Here is a 15,701-nt window from a genome sequence, read left to right on the forward strand (position 1 = left end):
AGGACACACTTTCGTCCGCGCTGTGATTTAGCAGATGATGTTTTTCCGCTTTTCAAATATGCGGAATAAATCTTCGATACAGTACCTCTTGAAACACTAAACACCTCGGCTACCTTGCTTACGGAAGTACCTACCATACGTGCTTCAACAATTTGCCCACGTTCGAAGTCTGTTAACTCTGACATAATGCAATGACAACCTCACATAACAGTACTCCGACAACAACTGAACTGTTTAGCACATTTACGAAGTTGTATAGGTGGCGTCAGTAGTCAAAAACGCCAGCGCCACCTACATATTTCATTAAAATCAATCTTTCTTTTCAAACATGCATTTCACAAGGTGTTTCCATATTTTTGTCCATCCATTGTATATATATATATGTGTGTGTGTGTGTGTGTGTGTGTGTGTGTGTGTGTGTGTGTGTGTGTGTGTGTGTGATATTTTGGCAGTCGGGCACATGAATGAAACTTGGCATCAAAATCCGGACATTGTTGAGTGGCTTACAAGAGAATCACGGCTCAAAAGAAATTAGCTGTTTTGATTCCACATCTTTATTCACTGCAAATGGCAGATCACTATTCTTTTAGATTCTTCAAAATTACATATCCATTAATGATTTTAATTAAAATAAGGTTAAATTTAGGCTTTCGACGTTATAACTAGTCTAACAAAGAAAAGAAGTGACAGAGCAACGCAAGGTCTTATAGCAGGGAGCATTCTGACGAAAAATGGCGCGAACTCTGCATTTATAGTAGAAATTACATAACATACCAGAATGTTCTCGAAAGTACTGGTCTAAGGGGAAGATCCTGAAATTGCGGAATGTTTAGAGGTTGCCTGTTCGCGTAGAGAAAAGTCATCGTATTTTTTATATTTTACATATATATATATATATATATATATATATGTGATAATAAAATTCCATAGTCAAGAATACACTTAAAATTCTAACTGTATGTTCTTTTCATTATTTTTAATGTTGACGGTCTCTCATTTGAAAGTACGTGGAATTAAATCCACAGCCCCGTAGTCAAGTTGTTTTTCCCGCCTTTTCTACACGTACAGTTATAGAATGTTCTGAATATATTTAAAGCGAACTGGAATGGCTGACGTCATTTCTTGGAAGCTCCGCCTTTCCAGAGGCTATAAACGGACTAGCAAAGGAATATCGGGGTCTTTTCTTTAATGTAACGATTCAGTAAACTTCATACAAAAAGTTATTAGTAATTCTTTTATATTTACTCCGGAAATATGATTTTTGTAACTGCTATTTCTCCTGACCAATAATAAATGGATCCTGTTTTAAACCTATCCTCTGATAATTTAAGCTACGACTACTTCTATATTTCTTCACCAATCTATTTATTCCGGACAAAAGCTGGTACATCATATATATATATATATATTTCTGTATACGAAGAAAAATTTAATAAATAAAAGAAAGAAAATAGGTTGTCATTATCTATTCTCAAGTTTTGTCCCGGGAAAATTTTCATAATTTGTTTAATTCGAATTAAATGAAAGTTATTTAGTGATAAATTAAATACTTTAGAACGCCGCCCAACCGGTACAGCGGTTAGCGTCACTGACTACCGCATCAAAGGCCCTGGGTTCGAATCCTGGAATGTATACAGTCCGTGCAGCATGAAGGCACTCCAATTATGCGGCGAGACGAGATTTAGACAGAAAATAATTTTTTTTTCTTATATTATAGTTTATTACTGTTTATGCTTGTTTTGATAAATATTTGTGAGCGAAATTTGAAATATTTCTTATTGAGTTAATAAAATTTTCATTTTGTTAAAAAAAAATACTGGCTCGTCAGCTGTTTTCAGATCGTACATTCGACCCGCATGCAATTTTAGTTTGAGACCACTGGTTTAAAGGGACACGTTAAAATATTCCGAAATGGCAGAAAGCATAAAAATAAGAAACTGTTGCCGTACCTTAACCGATTCCAAATCTCTCTTCTCTCTTGTTGCAGTATAGAGTGTTGGTTGAACAACAGCATGGTCGTAAAACTGGCTACGGGGATCTGTAAAAGGAAAAAACGAACTTGCACCTGATTCAACATATCTGCATATGCAAAGAAAGTTATTTTGTTTTCACAATGCACTTGTATTCACATTTCACTAAAATTATTTACATATATACAAAATTCGTAACAATATTTAATAATGAACTTTTCATAAACGCATCTTTAAATTATAATTTTACTTGTAACCATTCGGGAATGCTGTCTTTTTGTAAGTTGACAATTACTGAATGGGATATGTATGCTACAAGTAACACTTCAGTTTTTTTCAGCTTTCATAAACAAAACCAATTGTGGAATAATCAAAGCAGCTAAAAATCATACAATCATCAAATTTGTGGGTGAAGACAAATTAAGGAACATAATATTTTCACAACTATTAAAATCAGTATATCCAAGGGAGCCCATTTTAACTGTGAATGGAATAATCCAGAATACTAGTCAGATCGCCAAACTTGATAAGGCATGGTGCTGCATGGAACATATCACAAGTTCAAATTGAATAAAAAGTTCAAAATATTATTTTACACATTTGGACATTGTTGAAGTGAAAGAATTGTTTCAGATTATTTCAATAGAAACTACTTGTTCATTACTTGAGTATGATAAAGTATACGACGGCTACCTGTCTAAAGGGAGAGTTGCCTTCATGGAAGACTTTCTAAGAAAAACTGGCTTATATTTACGTTACAAGCAGGTGAAAACCCTGAAGTCAACAGAAATCGCATTAACTTGATGATTTTTGCCAAAATCACCTTGATGTATAAGTTGATTTTCCAATATTTTCCGACTACTACCGATAAAAGGTTTTGATGCAAAGCATGGTCGCATAAAATATGGTTAAGCGTTCTGAACTATTTTTTTACTGCTATACTGTATGTGATTACTTATCTCGAATGCAAAGCAACGGAGAGTTTTGCGCAAAGTACATTTCAGACACACATTTTTACATTTCACAGTAGTTATAGTATCATAGTTTACTACTCATATTTAATTTTACACGTATCGAATTAAATATAATTAATAAACTAAGTAATTTCTTAGGATAAAACCATCAATGGCTATCTTCTTGTGAATTTCGTAAGTACAATTTTTAAGGGAGATTTAGCTCAAGTGTTTACGCATGCTCATTTCTGAAACATATTATATGTGAATATTGCTTGGGGAGATGATTTCAGATGAAATTATACGGGTTCAGAAGTTTACAACGCTTGGTCGCTGAAAACAGCTTAAATTATTATCTTAATTTATTTCCATAAAACTCAACACAAAGGGATATATCTTGATTTGTCATCCAATCCAAATCAATGAATAGTATTTAAAACTATGAGAAATTAATATTGCTTATTTTTGAAGCGAAAAGTATGATAATTTAGGTTTAATTTCTGAAGAAATTCTCTAATGCCAGAGTAGCCTAACGCAGCGAATAGGTTTGGTTCTCGATGGTTGAATAAGTTATTAATAAGAATTAATAATTAATTATTAATACGAACACAGAAAGGTGAATGTTACAGAAAAAGGCAAATGATACAGAAAATAGCATATGTTACAGAAAAAGGCGAATATTACAGAAGGGAAATCGATCGTTGCGAAAACGACTAATCTAGATTCTCCTGTACCATATCTTACGATTTTGTAGCCACAGAAAATTTCCTTTCATTTGTGGGTGAAGACAAATTAACTGGATGTCAGTCATAAGGATGTTGTCTGACACCTTTAAAAAAAATCTGTACAGAAATATACCGATAACACAGTTGGCAAAACTTTTACCTACAGTAGTTGCTTTTATTAATTATAAAGAGTGCATAAGCTCATCAGTAATATTACACGGTAGATTCAGTCTTCTACGGCAGAAAAAGAATACGATACTCAGGAAACTCCTTCTTTCGAAATGATATATATTAAATAAACTAGTACGGAAATAAAAAATAAAATAAATAAATATTAATCCATGCTACAAAGAATAACATATGGACGAATTAATGATGTATGTAAGAAAAGAGGAACACCAAAAGGAAGAAATACACAACTATATACTGAATGTGCTCATACAGTACAGGAACATCAACTAACAACAAAGAACAAAAAGCTATAGATTTATATACTATAGTTACTAGACGCGAAGTATTAAAAGCAGGCATTATCATTTAGTTTAGTTCTTTTACAAAAGCACATTCATTTCCTGTGCATTGAGAAGAGAAGCCAACAACCTTTTTGCAACTCGGCGCATTTCCACAGCATACTGGATTGATAAAAAGAAGGCTCAAATACCCATAATGTTGATCATGCACTCTGATACACACTTACGACGACACACCCCATTACACAGAACAAAAGTTACCCCCCAAAAATCTCTTTATTCATAGTTCGATGGGGGGTAAAAAAATCATTAAGATCGTGCTACTGGATCGCACTACTAAAGGAACATTATTTTCGGGTATAATGTATTTCACACTGAGAAAATAAAGATCGTTTGTTACATTATTACAACCAGTGAGAAGAATCTCGGAAGCAAAGTGCTTCGATTTTCAGTTGCAAGCTAAAAGCGCGTAATTTAACTAGACATAAAAGCTTTTTTCACTTCAGTTTCTGTTGAACAGCAGGTCACTGATGAAGATGTGAAACACATTTAATAGACTGTGAAATAAATGCCGCATAATTAATGCATTAATCAGTATAAAGCGGTGGGAAAATAGGTGAATTTAAAAAAGAACGTATTTCCCTCTTTTAATAATTTTATCGTACTAAATTCAGCAGGGAAAAATTATGCGAATAATTTGATTTCCAAAGTGCACGATAAAAACACTGTAAATAAAAAATATTCACGAGTAAACTGCCGGTAGCTGTCACAATATTATTTAAAAGAAATCTACATTTTCATAAGAATGCATAAATGCTATTAACATTAATTTCTACTTTTCGGTATCTTGAATGTCATCCTGCTTTTATTGCTCCCACTGCTACTCTCTAGGCCTGAAATCATTTATTGCTGCTTTAGTACCGTTTGCTAGAACTCGCAAGTCCTCGGCATCGTCACAGCTATCATTGTCTTTGTCATCATTCGGAATGTCTTCCCATGTGCAATGATCTCCAGAACCATCAAAAGTATTCCATATCCCCGTTTTCTTGAAGCTTTTCATTAATATTGCTCTGTCACTCACAGCCCATGCAACCACAATTCAAGGGCAAATCAATTAGCAAAACGAAAACAATCACCACACGAACGCTTTAAGAACACTTAAGAAAGAGGAAAATTACGTGAGTATTTAAAAAAAAAAAATTCAGAACCATGTGCTAATAAGGTAGGGGTGTATTACTAGAGTAAACAACGGTACTTCCTTTATAACTACTCTGATTGAGTACTCTGATTGAGAACTTCCTTTATAACTACTCTGATCTGAGTTACTTTCAGAGGTATAGTTAAGATTCTTACATTATCAGGAATACATTGGCAGAATTCAACCTGTTTCAATTTCTCGATTAGAAAAATAATCGCAGCCTACTGCGATACCGAACGACCCGAGTTCGAATACCGGAGAAGATATGGATGTTTGTAAATGTATAGTGCCTTTGCGACATGGGGCACTCTAAATATATGGCGAGCTGAAAGTCCTCTAGAGAGGTTGGTGGTAGGGGAAGAGGGGTTGGAAGAGCCTCGGATCCGCCCTCCAGGGGTGCTCTCCATCAAAACTGGGGCGGAACTGAGCGAAGTCATACTGTCACCGTATGGTGCCCAAGGCCAACGACAGGCTGTCAGACTGATGTTACTGTCAGACAAGTGAGATAAGTCACAAGAACAACGACAAACAGAAAAATAAACGCAGATATCGATTTCATAAATATTCAAAAATAGCATTTTTATTTGAGAAAGCCAAAATTTACTTTAAAAAGTTGAAATTCTACGTTTTATATAATTAAATGTTTATTATTTACAAATTTTACTTTATTATGTACAAATTTGCAAAATACAAATTTTTTCATACGTGCTTGAATGCTGTGAAATCAGATTCCACATACAATACGATGGATCCACGTTTCCTTAAAAAAGATGAGAGGTCGTCGAATTCTAATTACCTGGATATAAAAATAACGGCAACCACTAAAGTAAAACAGCTGAAGTTCTGAGATGTAAACATTATTTATTTTTAACCTTCCATTCTTTAAATAGTTATCCGAAGCGTAACCGACTATACTACGTCAATGATTAAGAGAAATTTCTTCACGGTCTTATTAAAAAAAAAAAAAAAAATTGTGTAAGGTAATTTAAAATTAAACAGCAATTACTTATCCCTAATACTCATAAATCATTTCGTTTTATAAAAAAGAAAATATATCACAGAGCATTAAGCGTTGATTAAAACAAATTCCCGTTTCCAGATGTTGAACGCTTGAACAGTCACTGCAAAACAGTCGTTTATATGATGACATTTAAGGTTGTTATGTTAAAAAAACTAAGTATTTTAATTCGTAACATCCAGATTTACTTAACAATTTGCAATACATCAACAATGAATAATGTCGATATCACGCACGGCTAAACTGCGGCTTGCGTTGGAATAAACAATTGTTTAATTATTTTTTTAAATACAAATATGGTCGAAGTATCGAACTAGACGAATTTTTAATAATCGATAATTTTATTTTACTTTATAATTTTAAAAGGTATATACAGTATTATTCGGAAACGAGTGCCCTCGAATATAAGACTCTTCATACATATAAGGATAACTGATTTATTTAGATTACGATCGACGGCTATCTACCTAAGGAGAGGGACGCCTTCGTGTAAAGCTTTCTAAGGGAAACTGGTTCCTATACACGTTACACATGGGAAAAACCACGAAAGCGCCCATGCAGCCCGTCCGTTTGCCGGGATTCGAGCTCCGGACAAACCCCGGTCAAACTACCTACGTTCAGCAACTTACCGTCTCGGCCATTGGTGAGCCGCCATCTAAGGATAAAATTTAAAAAATAAAAATGTGAGTGACTATTTGATGTTTCCAGCTGAAATTTATTTGATTTTTTTTAAATTAAAATTAGAGGGAAAATAATGATACATTGTGTACAGACTTTAGGTTTATTTTAAGCACGGAGATGTCAAGAATGAGCAATGCACTCGCCAGGACTCGAACCCCGGACCTCTCGAATATGCGCCGAGCATGCTGACCATTACACCACGAAGGCATGCTAAGAAGGTGGGAGAAATACCTTATAATTGCTACTCATTTGTTTTCAGGCGCACCAATAACTATAGGTCTGCTACTTTAAAGTACGAACTTCATGGTTATTTTTCGTCACCCGACTAGCCTCGTAACCATGGGAACGATACCTGCAGCAGATGATTAGGTCGCTTAAATTTTTCTTTCATTTTATTTCCGTTTAACGTGTTCTGCTTCATGAAAATCTCACGAATTAAGGTTGACTTGAGCTACAGTCTCAGATGAGGTGGAGGACATAAGTACTGGATTGGTGATGACGAACCGCATTACGATCGCAAATACGGAAGGCTTGCGATGGCCTCGAATTGCCTATTTAAAGTAACAGACTACAGTATAGAAGATGAAAGCCTTAACTAAAATTGCTCGGCTAGATGTAGCCCCACCAATGGTCGAGCAGTTTAAGACTGCGGAATGCTGATAGTTCATTCTGAGTTCGAACCCAGGCAAACGGCCTGCCTTAATGATTGGTTTTCTGGTTTTCCCATGCGTAACGTGAGCTAGCTGCCATAGAAAGTTCTTCACGAAGGCATTACTCCCTTGTGTGTTTTCTCATATTCAAATAACCTAACCTAACCGGCTAGACTTGGTTGTTACAATACGCGGTAGTTACCCAATTAATATATACAGTAAGTACTTGTGGGATTTATTTAACATTTAAACAACGTAATTATCTTGTAATTACATCATTACTATGGCAATTAAACTGCAGCTTCTCGTAGTGCAATTTCATTGATTAAAACATCCGAGTATATGACCCTATCAAATTTTGCAATAAAATTATTGCAAAAAAGGGGGGGTCTTATTTTCGAGTAAATACCGTAGCAATTTCGAACCGTCAAAACTGGCGTGTGCTAACCGTCGAAATAATGAATAGGAAACTAATTACACTTTTGTGAATTACTGCCTAGAGCGATGCTATTTTTAAAACAAGTAGGGGCCATTGAGTCAACAGAAAAGACACATATTCGGTAACATACTGCGCTACCGAACAGCACTACGAGTATGTATAGTCCTAACTTCAATTTCAAAACGCAAAACATATTCGATGATTTCTGATTAAATGGTTTAGTTTAAGGTATGATCTCCTTATATTTTCCCTGATATTAGTCGTGGTTTCCAGTGAGAAACTGTGACCTTTTTATCCGTAAACCCTGGCAAGGTGACAGCTTATTGACATTAGAAACATCCTCAGCGGAGCCGCCAGAATTTGTGAATCGTTACGTTCCAATTAAGCTACCATCAATATATCAATCACCCTTTGCCTTGGCAAGTGTTACAAATGGGTGAAACATAAGGTCTTTGACTCATGTGTTACGAGACCTCGAGAATAACCTGTTCTCAGAGTACCGCCATTTGGTATTTAATTTATCTTTCGAATTTCATCTTTCTGTTCCTTAAATTGAACAGTTTAAAATCAATAAATACTTTTCTTATTAATTTAGATCTTTTATTTTTTAATATGTCTAACATATAGAAATTAAAACGTATGAAGCGCTACTGTAGTAACTACTAAAAGAAGTGTCTAAGGCCATTTATTACGTACTAAATAAACAGTTGTTAGACTTTAATTAAGATCAAAGTTTAAAAAAAAAATAATTTGTCTATATCAATTTTCAGTTCTCAGCATATACAGGTTTTTATTCTTCACAGAGCAGCAGGCTAAGAACAAATAAAAATCATTGCTCCTATTTTTCAAATTGCGGCCTTGTTCTTCATTCGAATGAAGAGCTTTTTATACTACTGTAAACAAAAAAAAAAAAAAAAACTATCCCGGCTTTTGATTTAACTTTACTGATATTAAAATCAACTTACAATTATAACCAGACAAAAATGCTTATTTTCTATTTAAAAGGAAAAATCAGTACATCGTCAGAAGTTTCAAAATTTATGAATCATAAGGCATCTACACTCGTGCGCAAAATTAAGAGAATTGGCACATTATGTCGAATTTCTTAAAACTGATGGATTAATGAAATTTGATATGAATATACATTTATAACAGAGGAAGAGATGTATCAGTTAAAAGTCATTTTACGTACGCATTGTAATCAGTAAAGCTCATAGTGCAGCGGATATCCAAAATCCCCGATGTTTATCGAACTGAAAATGAGTCTAATATCAGGTATAGTCTTCTCTGACAGCCAGACAGGTCGTGATGGCATACTGGACTGGAGGCAGCTGAAGAGTCCTTGTGGCAGTCGATCCCATTCCTCCTGAAACCATCTTGAAGACTGCACAAGGCAGTTTTCAACTTCAAGATGGTTTCAGGAGGAAGATGGCGAGATGAAATTGCCTTCCTGAGAGCGTCCCAGGCATGCTCTACAGAGTTAAGTTCAGACGATCTGGCTGGCCAATCCATGCGGCGTATATCCTCATCGTCGACTAGCTTAGCCCTATGTGGACAGCGTAGTCATCCATTGATGAGAACCCAGGATTAACTGCGCTCCTGAAAAGTCAAACACAGGGCTCTTAGCAGTCAGGAAGCTTTTGTCAAACACAGGCAGGGGTGCGCGGCCGTCCAACATAATGCCTACCCAAACCCTTACATCTTCACCACCATAACGATCCTTTTCCTTGAAGAGGGAGGGATGTTATCGTCTTCCAGGCTCTCTCTCCAGATACAGGTACGTCGAGAATGAGTGACCAGGATGAATATCGACTCATCTGTAAAAAAGCAGGGGTCCTCCAATGAAGTCTGGTTCAAGGCGCATGTTGTCTGTACCATGTTAAACGCGCTCTTTTGTGTGCAGCAGGCACACAGACCTATCTCATAAAGCGTTCGGACAACTGAAGACCGTGAAATTCCGGTTCCAGTAGCAGCATAAAGCCTAAGTGAGAGCTATGAAGCTGTAGCAGTCCTGTGTCGCCGCGCTAAAAGTGCCAAATAACGATCTTTATCCGTCGTTGTGGATTTTAGTCGCCCTTATCAGGTCTTCTCGCTATGGATGCAGTGTCCTGAAACTATTTCCACAATCTGTGGACGATAATGGCGTTACACTGAGCTTTGTAAGCCACCTACGCTTGTGACCGGCCTGCCGCCAATCTACCGACAATTCTTCACCCCATTCCGTCATCCATACATCTCTGGCTACTCTTGTACCTAATACCTTATAAAATTTACCCAACTCTTGCGAGAGACATGGTGAATGTCGTAAAGGAGTACGAGCATACAAATCGCCGAAATGCTTTGATTGATGCTTTCGTGCTATACTGATTTAGAGTAGAGGATGAAATTCCCTGCTCTTTCCAGTTCCGTCTAGTGTTCCAGAGATATGTGGAACGCCGAAGAGAATGTTTCTCCAGAAGAGAAGAGACTGCACTGAGAGGAGCGCTGGTACACGAATGCCGGTCACGTGGTCGGCATCGAAGAATCCGAAGACGTGGAGAAACATAGTTTTTCATCTACTTCTCGAACTGCACATAACTAACACTGATACATTAAATACATGAAATAAGTGACTTACGAACACTTTATGCAACACATTTTTGTTCTAGTATTCGCAAAAAACCCGTTCGTGCACTTATAAACCCTTCACAATCACAGCTCCGTAGACAATCATGTGTACGCTTACGTATTCGATCCCGAATATTTGCATAGTTCTTCCACGGCATAATTTGTATCTTTAGTTCAATACTTTTCATAAAAAGAGACATAATTTGCAAATTCTCTTAATTTTCCTTAATTAGGTGTATTCTTTCTTGAATATATCGAGCAGCATGCTTTATTTATTCATGAATGTAAATAACCATGTTAATTAAAAATGGAAATTCTTTGTTAATTTACTTGAAATGTTTATTTCTGTTCAGAAACTGTTTTACCACTTTTCAGAATATACAAATATCTAATTGGAATCTTCAAATTTTTGCATTCAAGAGTACGTCTTAGATTTAATTTATCGTTTTTGATCTACAGCATATTTCGCACTTGTTATATACACTGCATACTAAAATCAATGATAAAAAAAGCAAATTGTATTTTTTCATTGTTTCGCCTGTCCTCAAAATATTGATTTCTTATTCAGCTTCCCCTTCCATTCCCCTTGACGATATCTCCGGAAAACAGAACGGATTAAGTAGCTTGACTAGGTCACGTTAAAAAGGTTAGCTCCGACGTGATTTTTTTTTTTTTTTTTTTTTTTTTTAAATCACATGATAAACATTTCTAAAGCAAATGCAACGTTGTGAACATATAATCTCTTTTTTCACTCGAAAATCTCACCAACAAAAGGAAATCTTTCTCTTTCAATCAAGTACAAAAGCAAATAACACGAAGAAATAAATTTAGGTTACAGAACGATTTCGATCTGATGTATGGGATTATGGCAAAGCACACGCGGGCTATCTGCCTAAGGGGAGGGATGCCTTCATGGAGGACTTTCTAAGGGAACTGGCTCGTATATACGTGACACATGGTGAAAAACACAAAAATATCCATGGTTACAGACCGATGGCTACGATAAATAACATAAGCCACTTTTGTTTCTGTGTTTAATCGATTACGGCAAGGCAATCGGGAACAATGTTCCTAAGAAACTAGATGCTTCCGTGGAGAACTCTCTATAGAAACACTAGTTCGTACTGAAGCATTTAATTTTGAAGTAATTACCGCAAACAGAAATAAGCTCCAAAAACACCACACTATTAAGTATCAATGATTTCAGTAATCCTACTGCAATTCCTCTATCCACGCAAAACCTGTTGATTCAAGTAATAATACTGCAAAGAGATATACCAGGTAATACTGTTTTCGAAATGTTTAAAACCAAAAGTTTTTTCTTTTTATCTTTCTTTCTCTTTAAAGATAATAAGCAAACAACTGTAATTTAGATCTTGAACTGATTAAAATAAATTTATAAGAAGACATCCTCTACTGAATGTTAAGCCTTGTGCACAATTTGGAAGTAAGTAGCCAGGACAGAAATGGTTGTCTAACTTTGTTCTCATATGCGTACAAAGTTTTAAAATAAGATATAAGTAATTTTATCGTTAATATCACGATACGCAACTTTTAATTGTATTAAATGACTTTCATCCCCCGCATAGTTTTTGGGTACCCTCCATATTCTAATCTAAAATTTTAGTAATTTCTTTATTATTTAATCAGCCGAAGTTACTTCCGATTATTATAATTCACTTGAATTCTATTTACCTAATCTTTATTACTCAAAAGGGAAACTTACGTACGTTCCTAAAAAAATTAAACATTTTGTCCACTTGTAATCTCACCAATTCCTGAGAAATTCTATTGGACTCTAGATAAGGACCGACAAATTAAAACATTTATTTAAACTCATACAATAGCAGTGAAAAGCCAAGAAAACTTTTATTTTTCTTGCTGTCATTACATTAAAACTTCCTGAGCTAAGGCATAATTATCACACCCACTGAAATGAATGGAATATACAGCATAAATCTTTGACAGTTGGACTTTTTTTCTCATTTTCGAAAGTTCTTCATCAATTTTAAAGCAACAAATGTAAATTTAGCGTGCTAGGAAAGCTCATGGAAATTTCATAATCTATTTGGACGATTATTGTGAATGGCATCCACACTGTCTAGATATTAGAAAATTAAATTTCTGAATTTTGATTTTATTACCATTATTATTTCAAAAACAAAAATTTTGGGAGACTGAAGAGTAAGTTGCAAACGTTTTAAAACTTTAAATGTAACTGAAGAAAAAATAATCTGCTTCCATCGGCTACCAAATTAGTTAATGTATATAAGGAAATAGTTCATAGATTTAGTGCAGAGATTTTGTCTTAGTATTATTTTCGCCCAGCTTCAAAATTTACTTCAATCGGCTTTAGCCTTTGCAAGCCATGTTTGACGCGTTAGTTAAACGGCCTCAGCCAAAACTGATAGACGTATTTTATCTTATGAATTTCATATTTTAAAGTACTTGGCAGTTTTATTTTAATGTTTGTGTTCTATTAATTCCGCAAACAAAGAAAGCGCTTCTTTTTGTTAGGTTAAAAATCTAAAGAAAAAGGTTTATTTTAAATATTCTCCTGACTTGGTGTTGCTTATTGAAAAATAAGGACTGGCCATAAATCACCAGTCTGTCTTTACGGGGAGCCATAGGTTGTAATAAGGTTCGTACAACTAATCAAACAAACATAAAGTTGATGGCTAACTGCCTAACAGAAGCGATACCTTCGTGGAGGACTTTCTAAGGGAAACTGGCTCGTACACACGTTACACATGGGGGGGGAAACCACGAAAACGCCCATGCAGCCAGCCCGTTCGCAGGATTTGAATCTCGGACCGAACTACCAGCGTTCAGCGACTTTACCGCTCGGCCGCTTCTGTGCAGTTAGGTTTTAGGAATTTGACCTTAAGAATGCTAATTTGACTTGTGAGAGCATTTTCACTGCTGCGTTTAATTTTAAGTCGCTATCATGAAATGCAGCCGAATCTAATACTAAATTACTGTCTACGGTCTGACGACGCTATTTTTATCATAGTTTAATTATATGATTGTAAATTGCATTTGATTATATATGAAAAAATAATAGGTTTGTAACTGAGAAAAATCAACCTCAATCACTTTATCGACTCTGGTAATCAAATAACTGCAATGTTTCGGATTTAAAAAATATTATACATCAAAATATTTCAGTACAAATGCTTTAGTCATCAAATGGCCTTATTTAAGATCCGGCTTTAGAAAAGGTATATCTGCGCAATGACCATGGAATTGTGATTTGATTGCATCTCACATAAGTGTTTCTATTCTAACTTACTATAATATATCATTTCTCCGACGAGATTTTCAGTTTCCGGTATGATTCGTCTCCTCTTTCCCGCACTTCGACAAGCATTTTTAACAGTAACGCATTATAATGAGCAGCAGTGAAACTTAAGCACGTCTCCACGGCTGAATAATTTTTGTAAATAGTCCGTAGCAGGAAAGACGTTTTGAAAATATTAAGAGTCACATCATGATTTACACAGTAAGAAATTCTGGTACTACCAAGGTCACTGCAGACTCATATAACCGAAAATTCATTTATATACAATATCACCAGCAACGTGGAAAAGGCGATTTCGTTTCCCTTACGAGGATTGTATGTGAAACTAACACACTAACTAATGAACTAACTGACTAATGATGATATTCTGAAAATTTTCTTAAAGTGATTCGGAATGATTTAATGAAATACACGTTCACGTGCTGATTCGTAATTTAAATCTATGAGGAATCGCGCAACATAAATTACATCATTTGAGTAGTTTAATTTCTTCCCTCCATTAAAGATCCTGCATAAACTCTTGGTTTGCTTAACTGAATGCGGCAAAGCACAGCAGGACTATCAGCCGAAGAGGGAAAAACACCTTCATGGACAATTTTTTAAATGAAACCGGCTTGTAAATAAGTTACACAGGGAAATAATACGGAAACTAGCACGCAACCAGCCTGTTCACCGGAATTAGATTGGATTATTTACGTTACGGCACCTATTCAGTAGGACTATCTGCCTAAGAACAGGCCTTTTTGAAAGAATAACAAAACTAATGCAGCTAGTCCGTTCGCCAGCACCCAGATTTGAACTCGCGTCAAACTACCAGCGTTCAACGGTCTTACCATTCGGCGCTTCTGGACACAACCACAAAATGATGTTGGGAACACATATAAACACTTAGTTGTTTGGAATCCTTGTAAGTTTACACGTTTTGCCATCATTCTGTAGTGTCTCCCAACCGGTGTAATGCTTAGCTACGCTGACTGCCGTACCGATGGCTCCAGGTTCGAATCTCGGTTAAGCCATGAATGTTTGGAATAGTCTCTATGTAATAGCATCTGTGCGGCACAGAAAGGCCTTTAAAATACACAAGAAGTCAAAAGTACTCGCGAGAGATCGTTGGTAAGGGAAGAGAGGTGGAGGACCCCCCATCCCTTTGGCGTGTTCTTCTTGAAAACAGGCGAATCCTTAGCAGCTAGCAAGGCCCCGTGGTACCTAATATACATACTGAAAGGCGCAGATGTCGGCCTTGATTTAACCTGTGCATTGTGAAATACGGATAAAATTATAGCACTCAACAAACGCAAAATACAGCGCACAAGTCCCATACGGAGCACCTAAAAAGAGAAAGCCATCCCTTTGTGCCCCTCCACTCCGGTTAAAGTGCGTAAAGACTTTTATGCAATGTAATAAAATAACGGAAATACTCATAATGAACAACACGTCAACTACTAGATCCCAAGGCGGCACCAACGAAGTATAATAATTTTAAGTGGACAGAACAAAAAATAAAAGTAAAAAAACGACAGTATTTACGAAGACGTCTGTTTCGAGTCGAAAGCGCCTTGAACTTCAATTACACAAGGACGCAGAATTAGATTTTTGACTTCCGTGGGATCATATAAAAATTACAGCATATTGTAAGAAAATGCTCTCTATTATTCAGCATCACTACTACATTTCGTAGTTTGGATTAAT

General features: G+C 35.8%; 1 protein-coding gene across 1 annotated transcript in view; it reads right to left on the reverse strand.

Annotated features, from left to right (window-relative positions):
• Meltrin (disintegrin and metalloproteinase domain-containing protein meltrin) overlaps positions 1-15,701 on the reverse strand; it is a 244,768-nt gene that overhangs the window by 101,344 nt on the left and 127,723 nt on the right. The window contains exon 2 of the mRNA XM_085809347.1: positions 1,950-2,038. Coding sequence (XP_085665473.1) covers positions 1,950-2,038 — 89 coding nt within the window. The remainder of the gene's footprint in view (positions 1-1,949; positions 2,039-15,701) is intronic.

Source organism: Stegodyphus dumicola, chromosome X2, assembly GCF_044657685.1.
Source record: "Stegodyphus dumicola isolate Sdum_Otavi_A_Nest chromosome X2, ASM4465768v1".
In the NCBI taxonomy this organism is placed as follows: domain Eukaryota; kingdom Metazoa; phylum Arthropoda; class Arachnida; order Araneae; family Eresidae; genus Stegodyphus; species Stegodyphus dumicola.